This window comes from Rhincodon typus, chromosome 22, assembly GCF_021869965.1.
Source record: "Rhincodon typus isolate 14 chromosome 22, sRhiTyp1.1, whole genome shotgun sequence".
Classification (NCBI taxonomy): domain Eukaryota; kingdom Metazoa; phylum Chordata; class Chondrichthyes; order Orectolobiformes; family Rhincodontidae; genus Rhincodon; species Rhincodon typus.
The window spans coordinates 25,180,159-25,195,417 of NC_063353.1; the positions used below are offsets into that span (position 1 = coordinate 25,180,159).

Consider the following 15,259-nt stretch of genomic DNA (forward strand, 5'->3'; position numbering starts at 1 on the left):
TGGAAAAATAGAAATGTGACGTTAGTGAGGTGTTGTTGCTTTGAGAGTTGTGTCCGTGAGCACTGTGATACGAATGAACGAAAGGGTACGGACTGTTTATGCTGAGAACAATCTTTTATCAAGCTGCAAGTTTGATGTGAATATCACACACTTGGACATCAATAATGCTAATTAATGTGTTTATTTTAAGAAAGAACAATAGACTACAGTTTCAATGTGAGCAATGTGTTTCCTAATACAATAACAGGCAAGCGAACAGACACGTCATGAGTCAGGCATGCTGTTTCCTGGAGACCAAACCTGGAAATGCGTTTTCCACAAACGTGCTGCAGGTTAAAAAAAAAACTAAGGACTCCAGCAAGCAGCCGGATCGCAGCTTGAATCGTGGGAGTGGATCCAAGCGATTTGTTGTTGAGTGTGCAGCACACGGTGAGCCTTAAGAGGCAACTGATTGACTGTGTGATGTGAAGCCGGAATTGGACGGAGTTCTCTTGGACAGCTGCCCATCCAGCTGTGGAATGGCATCTTCGCTGCAGTTTCACGTGTTTACCTCGCCAGCCACAGGAATGAATGGAGCACAGCCGCAGCGATAGGAGCTGGCTATGGTGCTGAAAACCAGTTCTGTTTTGCAGCAGGCTTGCCTCAGCTGTTGCTGCCGCTCTTCCTGGACATCGGGCGCCGTTTGGAAGTATTCTCCCTGCTCTTTCCGATCGGCTCGCTGGTCGTCAGATAAAACAGAGGGGATTACACCGCGGGAGACAACAAAAAAAACCTACATCGTGCATTTCTGAATGATGAGGGCAAATGGTAAACTCCAATTGTCGCCTTCTCAATGAGAAATCGAGCCGCAACAGTGAAGGCTCGATCATTACGGCTCATCAAAGAATGAAGATTTGAGAAACAGCTGATTTTAACACTTCTGATCTTACTGTCTCGGTGAGCCCATTTTTAAAAAAGTTGAATGTATGATACGTAGAACAGTTTCGCTTTATTTTGGATAATATGTTGCTGTGAGAAGATAGTGGATTTTCTATTTTTTAACACACTTTAATATGTTGGTGTAGTCAGTAAACTAATGCTTCAGGATGGTTTTAGTCAATGAAGAGGGAGGGAATTAAAGATAGTGTTCTACTATAACTGAGCGACCTGGGATGTGTCTTGGTGCAATGATGTAGTGTTTTCTACTAACTGGCTGATGATCGAAGTGCTTTTTTTACCCTGATATTTGGCGTGTGTCACGATCCGCATATCTGAACATGATGCTTCTTTTTTTGTTGTTGTTGTTAATATGTTAACAGAAAGCGATCTTTACGGGAAATCAGTCGCTTTCCAGCAAAGGAAGATCCAGCGCAAGCCGGTTCTAGGAATCAGATCTGCACTCAGTGACGAATGCACAACATCATAGATCACCAACCAGACATGGCTACTGCGCTGTTAGCTGGAGAAAAGCTCAAGGAGCTGATCCTTCCGGGCCAACAAGATGAGAAAGGTTCGCCCTTTGCAGCCTTCATGGTTCAACTAAAGCTAGAACTCCCCTTCGACAGAGTAGTGTCCATCGGGACTGTCATTATCCCCATCCTCTTAGTCACATTGGTATTTACTAAAAATTTTGCAGGTAAGAAGATCGAGAAGTATACAACCCAACACCATTGGCAATCATGTTAAAACTGTTGTTCCAGGGCAGCATTCTCAGCCATTTCTAGTGTATATTTCCCTTATTTTGCCTGACGGAAGATCCAGTGAGCCAACCGCAGTCACATTCACGCTTCACTCTCATCTTGTGCCCTTCTGTGGCGCTTAGCTCCATCTCCCTGTTAATTAGAACTTTCATTGGGACTCTTTATTGTTGACATCTGACCTTCAAAATGAACAGACTGAGGCAGTGGTGCCACTTTAAGGAGTAGCATTATACGTAAACTGCTGCATTCTGCATGATAAGCCCGCCCTCCCAAACTGTAACTGCTTCACAGGATATAGGATATGATTCAAGTGTGTTTATGTCAAGCTACTGAAAGGCACAGCCCATCAAAGCACCTCGTAAACAGTGCCTTAGCTCTCCTTTGTGTGATTTTAAACCTACATGGTGAGACCTCTGCTTCATGAGAGGCATTTGTCAAATTTATTTACATCTGCGAAAGTCTGGGTGAAAGACCCTGATTTATCTTCCTTCTGAAAAGATTTGTGCAAGTGACGCATTTCCATGCAATTGGCATCATTTCTTTTTCTGTTTATAATGAAAATCGACCATTTAAAGCAACACAAACAAATTTCCATTTTGGTGAGTGGAGAATAAACAATCATGTATGTCTCCCTTAAAGGACGGTTGCGTTAAAAACTTGTAAGACATTTTTGTTGAGATTTGTAAACCAAGGCTTTTTAATTAAAATCTATAGATCACACATGAACTACAAATAGTCTGCACCATTCAGTTGTTACTGAAAGTTAACCAGTCTGAAGTACCCTTTGAAACCTTTTCTGCATATAAGCATATTATGTCATTAATTAATTAAAACTTATCCCTCAGTACAAATATTTACATTTCTCTGCTCAGCCCATTCTTTCCAAAAGACAGGAAAATCCAAAAATAATGCATTTTTTTTTGTTTCACTTATTCCATTCTTGCTTTTTGGTCCTTGACATTATGAAGTCAATTGTTGAATCTTCAAAAAGGTAAAGCAGTCTACCATTTAACTATTAGTAGTCAAGCAATAAACTTTTAAAAGTGAAGCGAATGATTACACACTTCTTTTAAATACTTGTGTTATGTGTATTTTTTTAGCCCGTAGTTTACATGATAGTCCATTCTAATGTGTGTATTTGTGCAGGCATTTTAGATATTTCTGGGACATGGGTAATCTGGGTGAGACTATTTGTGGCCCTGAGAGCATTAAGCATTAAACACATAATGTGGAACTGTAACAACTAGACAAGTGTGGCAGAGTTCGTCTCAGAAGTGCATTACTGAAACAAATAATTTTTTTGGAAAAATCCAGCAGCTTCTTTTGGTTAATCAACAGAAAGCAGAGTTGGGATAAATCGGTCATTTTCAGGTTGGTAAAACATGACTAGTGGGGTTTTGATACTTGGCCCCCAATTATTTACATTCTAAATTAATGACTTGGATTGGGGATATAAAGTACTATTTTACTGATGTTTTTGCAGATGAGACTAAAATTGGTGGGAAAGTAAGTTGCAATTAAGAAATAAGAAATTTTAAAATGAATATGGGTAGGTTGGGGAATGGGACAAAATTTGGCTAATGATGTTGAATGCGGTTAAGGGTGAGGTATCCGTTTTTGTCAGAGGAATAGAAAGGCAACTTATCTAAATGGAGAGAAACTTCAGAGTGCTTCAGTGCAGAGGGATCTGAATGTCCTCATGTATGAATTGCAGAAAACTAGTATGCGAATGTAGCAGGTAATAAGGAAGGCAAATGGAATTTTGGTATTTACTGCTGATGGAATAGAGTATAAAAGTAGGGAAGTGTTGCTGCAACTGTACAAGGAATTAGTCAGACCGCACCTGGAGTATTGCATACAGTTTTGATACCATTACTTTAGGAGGAATGTAGTTGCATTGGAGACAGTTCAGATGAGGTTCATTAGATTGGTTCTAGAGATGAAGGGCTTGGCTAATAAAGAGAGATTGAACAGGTTAGGCCTATACTCTCTGGAGTTCAGAAGAGTAAGAGGTGATCTAATTGAGGTATAGAAGATGCTAAAGGGGATTAACAAATGTTTCCCCATGTGGGTCAATCTGGAACGAGGAAGCATAGGGGTAGCAGATTTAAAACAGAGATGGGGAGAAATTACTCCTCTCTAAAGGTCATGAATCTGTGGAATTTATTATGCAAGAGTGCAATGGATGCTGGGATCTTGAGTAAATTTAAGAAGGAGATAGACATGTTTTTAATCATTAATGGGTTGAAGGGCTATGGACACTGGGAAGGAAACTGGAGTTGAAGCCAAGATGAGATCAGCCATGATCGTATCAAATGTTGGAGCAGGTGTGAGGGGCTGAATTGCCTACTCCTGCTCCTAGTTGTTATATTCTTATGTCCTTGTGTCCTTTCATGGTCATTTTTGGTGATAGCTCACATCTTAGCAAATGAATGGAATTCAGTTTAATAACTTGTTATGCTGATTGAACTCATAATGAAGCAGCAATGGATTACACACAAACAAAGAACAAAGAACAGTATAGCACAGGAACAGGACCTTCAACCCACAAAGACTGCGCTGACACAAGATGCATTTCTAAACTATAAAACATTTTGCCTCCCCACAGTCTGTATCCCTCCATTCCCTGTCTATTCATGTATCTGTCAAGAGGTCTCTTAAACATGCTATTGTATCTGCTTCTATCATCTCCTCTGGCAGTGCATTCTAGGCACTTACCACACTTTGTGCAAAAAAACTTGCCTCTCACATCTCCTTTAAATTTACCCCCTTTTACCTTAAACCTATGTCCCCTCGTAATTGCCATTTCTACCCCAGGAAAAAGACTCCGACTATCCATTCTATCCATGCCTCTCATAATTTTGTAAACTTCTATCAAGTCACCCCTCATCCTTTGACATTCAAGTGAAAACAAACTAAGTTTGTCCAATCTCTCCTCGTAGTTAATACCCTCCAAACCAGGCAACATCCTGGTAAACATTTTCTGGACCGTCTTCAAAACCTCCACATCCTTCTGGAACTGCCTTACCATTCCTGATGCATTGTTAGTTTTATTCATTTAATTTGTGCAGGGATGTTCTTGGGTTCCTATTTTTTCAGTCATGAGCAGTGATGTTTCTTGAGTTACTGGTGGATCTTTATCTGAGTCTTGAGGAAGAGAACCAGCTTGCCTGTATTTTTCCAGTTCTTTTTGTTAGAGGTATATTAGGGTCACCAACTGTGCACTGATCCCACAAGCAGTTAATTTGCATACTTGTGATAGAATCAATGATCTTGCAAAATTAAGCACTGTTACATGTTGTCAAGTTAGTGATTCTGATTAGTGTAGGATCAATCAGATTAGAGACAAAACTGTTAAGTTTGAAATTAAATGAAAATAACTCAAAGCAAATGATTATCTTATGTACATGTTTGAAACATAAGAGGATTGGTAAAATGGTGGAGAAGCAATGACTGCATTGGTGCCAAAATTTAAATTCTAACACAGTTAAGTGATGTACTGAATCAGTTATTTTGTATCATATATAAAAGTGGTGTTCATTACTTGACCTTATTATATCTTCAGAATTTTATTAGTTGGTTTGCATGCAAAAATAATATTTTGATCAAGAATTGATTCTATTCAGTAACACGAGGCAATAGCTGCATTTTTAAGCCTAATGCATCCTAATGTCAGTAGTGAATTGTTATTGCTATCCTAGAATGTGAACAACTATTGTTATATGCCTGAATTCTTTGAAAACTAAGTTATTGACCCCAAAGTAGTCTTTGGTGTGCAGATAACATAACTTCTTAGAGATTAAGAACTGTATCTAATCAAAGCATTGTAGAGATAAATGGAAGATTCATTGTCAAAGACCCTATGCTATGGGCCTTGATGGTTAATTACTCTGGAACAATACTGAATCTAACAATATAGTCAGAAGTCTCAAAAAGAAGTCACTAAGTAGCTGAATACGGTTGCTGATAGCAAAAGGGAAATAGTATGTCATCTGGAGTGATTAATGATTTGAGCAAACAAAGGCAGAAGAAAATATTCATTCAGCAACCAATCAGAAGAGATCCTGAACCAAAGGAAAAACTCGTACCGGCTGAGGGGAGGGTGAGTTACTCAGCTTGGTAACCTTGAAATGGAATGGAGAGTTTGAGGCGAGAACACATTAGCTGAGTTGGTAAGTGTCTTCCCAAAGTATATGTCTCCGTAGATGCAAATATTAAGTGGTCTGTTGTGATGTTTAAATAAATGGATTTATTAGCTTTTGTTTGATGCAATAGTATTCTACTGCTAACCATAGATTTTATGCCTAATTGTGAGATACTTGTGCTACCTTTATTGCCTCCACAGATCAGATGGATCCATTGGAACGATACAGCATCTGCCTTTCCACCAGGCATTAGAATGCAAAAAAAAGAACACCTTCAGAAGCACCTGTACTACAAGCACCAATACAGAAACTGTGATACCAGCTGCAGTACTTTTACATGAGCATGTAATTGGCACAGAGGATCTAACAATATCTATGGAGCAAGATCACATTAATTTCAGGCCAGGAGTACTGAATTGTAGATTTGCAATTAAACATATACAGAATTATAGATGAAGGCTGTATCACTGAGATTTGTGGTTATGTTGGATTCCGTACAGCTGAAATCTAATTGATTCTTGTTCATTAACATAATGGCTGGTATTAAATCCTTAGTGACACCTGGATTGACTATGTTAAATGTATTCAAACTGCTGAAACTGATTTTAGAGCAGGTGTTGTGGAAGAGGTATTGCAGTCCATTATGGAGCAAAGCTTGGGACATCAATCATAAAGTGATGTCACATATTGGTAGATTATTTTGAAGCCTCGGTGAAACATGTTATTTTTGCAAGTTCTGGTACAAATCTTTGAGTTCTCCATGTAGATGCTTGAAACCATTCCAGACCAGAAGTAAAGATATCAAGTGCAGTTTATTCCTCCACCATCCAAGAAAGGCAATTTTCTCAGCTAACTGCTATTCACAAGGATCAGAAACACTTTGAGAGATAGTAAGAACTGCCAATGCTGGAGTCAGAGATAACACAGTGTGAAGCTGGAGGAACACAGCAGGTCAGGCAGCATCTGAGGACTAGGAAAGTTGACGTTTCGAGTCAGGACCCTTCTTCAGAAAATGTCTGAAAATTTCTGAAGAAGGGTCCCGACCCAAAATGTCAACGTTCTTGCTCCTCTGATGCTGCCTGACCTGTTGGGTTCCTCCAGCTTCATGCTGTGTTATCAGAAACACTTTGAGAGTACGCTTTTGTTGTCATTAACATTTGAGTGGCACAGTGGCTCAATGGTTAGCACTATAGCCTCACACTGCCAGGAAACATGGTTCAATTCTACCCTCAGGTGACTGTCTGCAGGGAGTTTGCACATTCTCCCTGTGTCTGTGTGGGTTTCCTCCAGGAGTCTGATTTCCTCCAACAGGTCAAAGATGTGCAGGTTAGGTGGATTATCAGGGGCAATTACAGTGTTATGGGTTTGGATAGGGGAGGTAGGTCTGGGTGGGATGCTCTTTGGAGGATTAGCATAGGCTGAATGGTGTGTTTCCACACTGTTGGAATTCTATAAACATCAATAAAGATATTTTAATCATTTTGTCATTGCCTAATTTGTTGAATGGAGAGTGATATATAAATGATTTGAAAAGAACCATGTTATGTCTCTTCATTTTGTTTAGTTTCAGATTGCATCCATGATATGATGATGAACATACACAGCTCTTTTTTAATAAGTGCATAAATACAATGTAAATAGAGATTTTGCATATTACACATCAAAGTTGTCAAGACAACTTGTTGGTTGTACGTTTATATGGGCCTTTGGGTTGCAAAAGGTAAAGGATTAGGTTTCTCTCTATACAGGGTAACTGGGGCAGATAGCACGGAGGTGAATATTGATTTGCAATTTTGCACATACAGCAGAAGGTCCGTGGACTGCAATAGTTTAATTATCCTGAGTAGTTTTCTGTAAATAATGCTAAGCTTATTTAATATTCAAGCAAGGACCATGTGATCAGTGAAGAACTCTTTCCCCAGATTGTGTTGTGGAAGTGCCAGATTCACCTTTGTGCTGTGCCAACCCTCAAATGCCCATTGTTTTTCAACTTTTTCATTGAGTGTTAGGTTGGCTACTTGATGTAAAGGAATATCCTTTGATAGTTTGCGTCATGGCAGAAATGCTAAATATGCAACAATCAAAGCTGCACCTCAGCCAGTGTTCTAATTGAAGACAAACCATTGGCATTCTCTGGAAATATCTGTTCAGTCGGTAGAGTTCCAAGCAGTTATCCAGAATTGCCATGCCTTGCTAATTTCTTTCACAACTTTGCTTGACTAAGGAAAGAAGCCAAGGAGCTGACTCAGAAAACAAAAAAATCAACAAGAAGGATAAGGACCAGAAATGATGACAGCTTCCATAGCCTTACAGATGCAAGTCATCAATGAACATTTTCATTTAATTAACATCCCTTCTCCATACACCCTGAAGCACTTGCAAGTATCAAACCTTTCCCAGCTGATGCATGCCCTCACCTGGAACACCAACACCAATGCAAATTAATTGCTGGACAACATCAGCTGTTTTGCAATGGTTTATTTCATCATTCATTGCAGTAAAGCTTGGAAGCTAAACTGTTCCATTTGCAAACACCTACTTACAGTCTTACATGCTTATTAACCTTTTCAGGTATTTCCTTGAGGTACTTGCCCATTGGCCACAAAGAATCAAGCACTAGGGGTGAGGGGAGGAATTGTGGAGACAGTAGCAGCTACAGAGTTTTTAGCAACTGCAGAAGATTCAGTGGTTTGCTGCTATGAGGAGAGTGATGAGAAGTGGGAGGCGAAAGCTTGTCAGTTTTGGAAGTCCCAGTGATGAACAGTTAAAGGAAACTAAGTTATGAGTAGTAATCTTACTATGGCAGCTCAGGTCTTGTGGCACTGCAGCCAGCTGCATCTTGCAAGCTGTGTGCTCTGCTACTTTTGCCGAGTAGTAGTAGACCTGTGCACACTGACTTGGCCACCCATTTCTGAATGTCTTTCTTTTATGATTCTCATCCTCATGTTCAAATTGCTTCTTGGCCTTGCCCCATCCTTTCTCGGTGACTTCTTGTGGCCCAATAACCCTCTGAACGTGTATATTTCTCTGGTGACTTATCCTTTATCCCTTCTTCCTTACACCTTTGACAATTGTGCCTTCAGGCACCTAGGCCATAAACTCTGAATTCCCTCCTTAAACTTTTCTGTCTCACTACCTTTATTTTTTAAGACCATCCTTAAAAGCTGTGGCTTTGGCAAAGTTATTTATCACCTCTCCTAATATCTGTTTCTTCGTTTAGGTTGGTATGTGCTTTACGTTGTAAGTGCTTTATAAATGCAAGCTGTTGTATTGTGTTGCATAAAGTGATGGATTTGAAGGGGTGAATGTTTATGTTACATTCACTTCATGCATTCTTCTGATGTCTCACAGTCTGTGGCTAGAGACAAGCTTTCACAGCTTATCAAGCTTTAGTCACAAGTCAAAATTTTTGAGACAAACTTTAGCTTATGGAGGGAACAGATGTATCTGTACCAGCTCCCTCAGATCCTAGTGATTATCACTACCTCAAACAAACCCCACCCAGCACCACATATTGGTAGGGGTGGGAAAAACCACAAGGTACCAGCAGTCATCATCTAGGAAAATGCCACATACATTAGATGTATTTTTTCTGCTATTAGTGAAAGTTGCATAAGCCTGTATACAAAGGCTTCATTACTAATGGAGCAGTCTTGCAAAGTCTGGGTGATTAAGGCCAGTCAAAATCTTTAATATCCTGGATGATTGTTTGGGCAATAACATTTGGGACCCTGTGAAATAGTACACACATCTTTCACTTTCTGACTGTCTGGAATGTATGGTCAGTATGGTATATTGTTCTGCAGTTTTTAGAAAAATATTTGCAGACAGCTCATGAAATTATTGACTCTTCATTTAAAGTAATAATTTTGCATTGGAAGTCTAAAAAAAAGCTGAATGATATACGAGTGTATACAAAGTTCAACTGTGCTATTTCTACATTACAACTGCTCAGATGAATTGAGTGAATCATTTTAAAGGGCAATATGATAGAAAGAGTCTGAATTTTAATCCACTCACACAGATTCTATACTTTATAATAACCATGTCTAACAAAAATTTATTAGTCTCAGGTTTGAAACTTTCATTCAAGCTAAGATTTTTGAAGAGAAATTCTGATTTCAACAACCCTTTGTGTGAAGAAGTGCCAGATATTTTCTCTGGTTGTCCTATCACTAATTTTAAGATGATGCCCTTTGTTTTTGGTTCAACCATTAGTTGAGACAGTGCATGACTTTGCACATCTCCCACAGTTGTGCCCATTTATGTAACTTATCAGTCACTTTGCAACCTTCTGCCTCCACCTATCCTATTTACTGTACCAGGTAACTTGGTGTCACAAGCAGACTTACGTAAACGACTTTGTAATCCCTCATCTAAATCATTTATAAATACAGTGAATAGCTTAAGAGGCAGCACTGATTTCTTGGAGACATTCCATGTCACATTTTGTTAACTTGGATGATATGCAATATCCATACTCATTGTTTCTTATCTTCTAACCAATTTCTTAACCCATTCCAGTGGGCTGCCTCCAAATTCATATACCTTTTCGTTAGTATCTCTTATGCAGAACTCTGAGGAACAGAGATCTGGAATTCCTTCCGTAGAAGATGTTTGGACATACCCTTACCTAATGTGTTATGTACTTCCTCAAAGATTCCTTTGTACACATTAGACATGATAGTCCGTCACAGGTCTATTTTGATTTCTATGATCAATTCACATTTTCTTAAATGCTGACTTACACTGTTCTTAATAACAAATTCTAGTATCTTCCCTACATTGAGCTAATAGATCTATTATTTCTCTGTTTATCTTTCCAACATTTAAATAATGCAGTGACTGACAATTTTACACTCAAAGAGGACAGTTCCTGAATTGAGGGAATTTAGTACATGTGTAATTTTTCTCAGTTCCCTCTTTTAGCACCCTCAAATGGAAGCTAATAGATCTTGGAAATTTATCTAGTTTTTTGTTTATTATTTTCCTTCCTAACAATTTTAACCATTCAAATCTAGTACATTTCTATTCCTTGATTTGTTTTTACTCTTCATAGCCTTTGTACATTATTTCCCATTCTGTATGCTGAAGGCCAATATAAAGCAAATAATTGGCATGTCTACTATCTCCTGACCTTTTTGTTACATTGTCACCTCTGTCTCTTCTTAAAGCATGCACATTACTCTAACCAACCCACTTTACTTGCTTAAAACATTTAGTTTTGTCCATTTATATCCTTCATAAATTATTACTCATATTCCCCTCTTACTGCTTTCCTTGTGTTGCTTCACTGTTCCTTTTATCTCTCACAGTCTGCAGGAAGTGTAGTATTCTTTGCATTTGTATTAGACATTTTGTATGTTCCTCTCTCCTGTCAGAGGTTCAAATACCAACAATAACTGAGAACCAAGGAAAATAAACTTCTTCAAATCAAGGATACTAATGCAAATAAAAGGCTGAAAGCTAACTAATGATCTGTTGGGAGTTAAATGCGATAGACAATAACAATATATTGCCAGTGAAGTGGCAGTTATTGACATAATAAATTCTTCATGGAGAAGAAATGGAGCTGAGAAAGCTCAGAATACTTAGTGATATGACTCATAAAATGTAAGTTAGTGTTATTAATGGTAAGGAATATTTCATGATCAGGTGGGACAACAATGGACAGAATGGTTCCATGAACATTATGAATCTTCTAAGGTGTAATATTCTCTGATTCATTTCAAAAATCTAATAAAATTCTTTGGGAATCTATCACTGTAAAAATACATATCCAGAACTTAAAGAAGTAAGAACCATATTATCTGTGTTTACTCATTTTTTTACAAAAAATAATAGAACTCTAGATATTTAAAAGAGAAGAGGAATCCAGTGGTCATCATTTTGCGAGTTTAATTTGAACTAAACTCAGTGTCTTGCTCTTTTGTGATAGCTCATCCTTTCCTTTAACTATTCCCTGAGAGTGGAAAAAAATCACCATTCCAACTCTCTCCACAAAGGAAATCTGTAAATCCCGCTACTCAGTTTGACAGTTTTTAAAAGCTGTTAAACCTCCTTTTGGAATTAGTCAAATAGCCTGAGTTCACAGGATGCTCCACAGCATCTGACTGAATTAGTATCCAGGCAAGTGTCAGTGGAGGCAGTGGGAGGTGGTAACCACCATTCCTCCTGCCCACAGCCACCCACCAGCCTGGATAGTAGAGGCTTGGCACTGGGTCTCAACAGCTGGTGAGCTGCTCATCTGAAATATCAGCAATGTTACATTCATGTCAAGGCAGCACAATTTCTACAGCCTAATGAAAGGCCCTTCGGCCCATCACGTCTGTTCATCATCTGTTCGGCTCATCACGCCAGTCAAAAACAGCCATCTAACTATTCTAATCCCATTTTCCAACACTTGGACCACAGCAAGAAGCTCTATTATATCGGGTGCAGGGTTTTCACAGGAGCTTAGAAGAAGTCTGGGGAAGGTCAGGCCTAATCTTTCCTTGTGATCCCCCCAGCACTTCAGCTCCTCCTGGCTCCAGTTGGGGAAAAACATAAAAATTAGATTAAATGACTAATTCTGGTCCCAAGTCCTTTTCCTTGTGTCTTCATCTGCTAGAAAGTTCACAATGATCTCACTTCACAAGCCAGAGTGAAAACTATAATCTGGACCTGTTGATGTCAATGAATTGTATCTTTAAAGAAGGCTCCACGAGCTGCAGTATATTCACAGAAAAACAGATCAAAATGAAAGGTGGAATCCACATGCAATGCAGGTAGGAAATTACCAAACTCATTTTACTTGCCTCAACTTCTGTCAGGCAGGCAGGATATATGATTTATCTTAGTGTCTCAACCGTGGATATGGGAAGGTGAAATAACATGTAGAAAGTGTGAACTAGCCTATATCTACCACTGTCTTTTACTCCAGTTCAAAAACAGGTTCAGGAAACTTCACATTAAGTGGGAGAAACACTGTTTGGGCATTGTTTATAGCTAAACATGCACAATAATGTCAAATGTGGGAAGGTGATGTGTGGGTGGGAGAATGTGACAGGTGAAAAATCCAAAACCTATGTATTAAGCTACAGACCACATCAGATGACTGAGGCTGACATGCTAGTTGAGGTGCTTTCTATGGATGCTGTTTATATGCACATCTAGAAGTTACTTAGGATAATTCCATGCAAGTCGGAACTGTTAGCAAAAATTAAAGCTCATGGATATAAAGACAACCTATTGGCACAGCTAGCGATTTGCTTAGTAGGTAGGCCATAGAGAGAGACGGATAAGTAAGCACTATAATTGTCAGGATGTGACCATTGGTGTCCCTAGAAATCTGCACTGGCACTTCAATATTTCACAATATTTGTAAGTAGCTTGGATAAAGGATTTGCAAATTGTATTTCTAGGTTTGTTAATGGCATCTTGTTAAGAAGCAGAATAAACAGTGTAGATAGGAGTAGAAGCTTGCAAAGGGCTGTTTAGTGGGTGGGTGAATCTGTGGCAATTGAAGCACAGTGTAGGGAAGAGCGAGGAATGGTAGAAAGCTATGAACTGTGGTGGAGTAGAAAGATTTAGGGATGTATAGGAGTCACTTAAGTGTGTGAACAGGCACAAAAAATAACAAGGTACCTTACTGGCTAATTTGTATTAACTCTTTCTCAACGTGTCTGAAATACAAAGAGATTGAAATTACACAGCACTTTTATGAAGGTCTGGTTAGTCCACTTTCTTTTTTATATTCTTCCATGGGATATGAGCATTACCGGCAATTCCAATATTTATTACCCACCCCTAATTGCCTTGAGGAGGTGATAATCAACTGCCTTCAGGAATTACTGCGATCGGTTTGGTGTACTTGCACACATGGTGCTGTCAGTGATGGATTTCCAGGATTTTGACCCAACAACTCTAAAGGAACAGCTATACATTTCCAAGTCAGGATTATTTGTCACTTAGAATGCACCTTCTGAAGGACTATATTCAGTTCTGTGCACTGTACGCGGGGAAAAATATATTGGTTTTGGAGGGAATGGAGCACAGATACACCAGATTGGTACTCAGGCTAAATGAATTAGATTATGAGTCCAGATTGTGTTAGCATGTTTTCCTGGAATAGATGATAATGGATGATATAATTGAGGTTTTCTTTGCTGACAAAAGACACATTATGTCAAAGCCTTTGATCTTGGATTTATATGGGATGATTCAGTATCACCTTGCCAACTGAACAACACTTTCTCTTTAGAGAAAATTGTCTTTTTCCCCTTTTTCAATACTCTTTTGAACTGTCCCAATAAGTGCAAGTTGAAAAGCTTTGACAAAATGTGCTTTTCTTCAGCAATACTCAAGTCCTGTACCACCAAACTATTTTAAATATTTAAATAGGTTAGGTGGAGAAGATCGTCTGGTGATGAATTCTTAATAGAGAATATGCTTAAGATAGGAGCCACTCTGATCAGAGAAGATGTGAGGAATCATTTTTTTCATTAAAGGATAGTAGAAACCTGGAGCTCACATCCACAAACTGGTGTTCACTCAAAGCCAATTGAAAAATCCATAACAGAGATAGATTTTTGTCAGGTGAAGATATCAAAAGTAAAATGGAATTTAGGTACAAATTGGCCATGAACTAATTGAATGACAATATAAGCTGCTCCTATGTTTCTTTATTAAGATATCAGTAAAAAAATCTTTATGAGTGTGAATGCAATATAGAGAACCTTCTGGTGTGTATCTCAAATGCATTGATCATTGTAAAGTCTCCAAATGGAGAAAAAAATTGGGTTCAGGAGCACTGAGGACATGCATTAACTTCAAGATGAATTCCGCAAGATTCAAATTTACTGTCATATAGGTAGATAACTGGACAAATCAGAAAAATAAGAAGTGAGGCGTGATATCATCGGGGAGAATCAGGAAGAAATGTTGTGAGATCCACAAAAACCATCTGCTGTACACTGCCAGTAATTCTGAGGATCACTACTCCATTCAGCCAATTGTCACAGGATTCTCAAGAGACCCACGTTCGTCATTTCAAAGTCAAATACTTTTCTGTGCTCAGCTCCATTAAGGAGGCCACTGAAGCTAATACCCCTAAGATGTAAAATGATAATATAAAGGGAAAATGAAGTAGAATGTAACTGCCTCAATTTTCAGTATCTCTATGTGTATGTGGTAGATGATTATTATATTGAGACAGCTAATATTCTCTTCCCTCCACCTTGTCCACTATCCTTTCTGTCCAATTCCTCCCAACTCCCTCTCCTCTGCTTAGAACCCCTGCTTCTCTCCCTGTATACCAACATGAAAGAATGTGAAAATGTAGTTATTTGTTGAATCAAGAGCAATCCTAAACAGGTGCATTGCTATTCCCTTACTGTGTGAATTGTGCAGAATTCCTTTCAGAAAGTAACGTACATCATGAATGATTCCTAGGTA

The 15,259-nt window shown here is 38.7% G+C and overlaps 1 protein-coding gene across 1 annotated transcript in view; it reads left to right on the forward strand.

Annotated features, from left to right (window-relative positions):
• Positions 1 to 362: 362 nt before the first annotated feature.
• Positions 363 to 15,259, forward strand: part of panx2 (pannexin 2) — a 47,685-nt gene continuing 32,788 nt past the window's right edge. The window contains exons 1-2 of the mRNA XM_048610475.1: positions 363 to 936; positions 1,299 to 1,615. Of these exons, the coding sequence (XP_048466432.1) occupies positions 1,390 to 1,615 (226 nt within the window). The 5' untranslated portion in view covers positions 363 to 936; positions 1,299 to 1,389. The remainder of the gene's footprint in view (positions 937 to 1,298; positions 1,616 to 15,259) is intronic.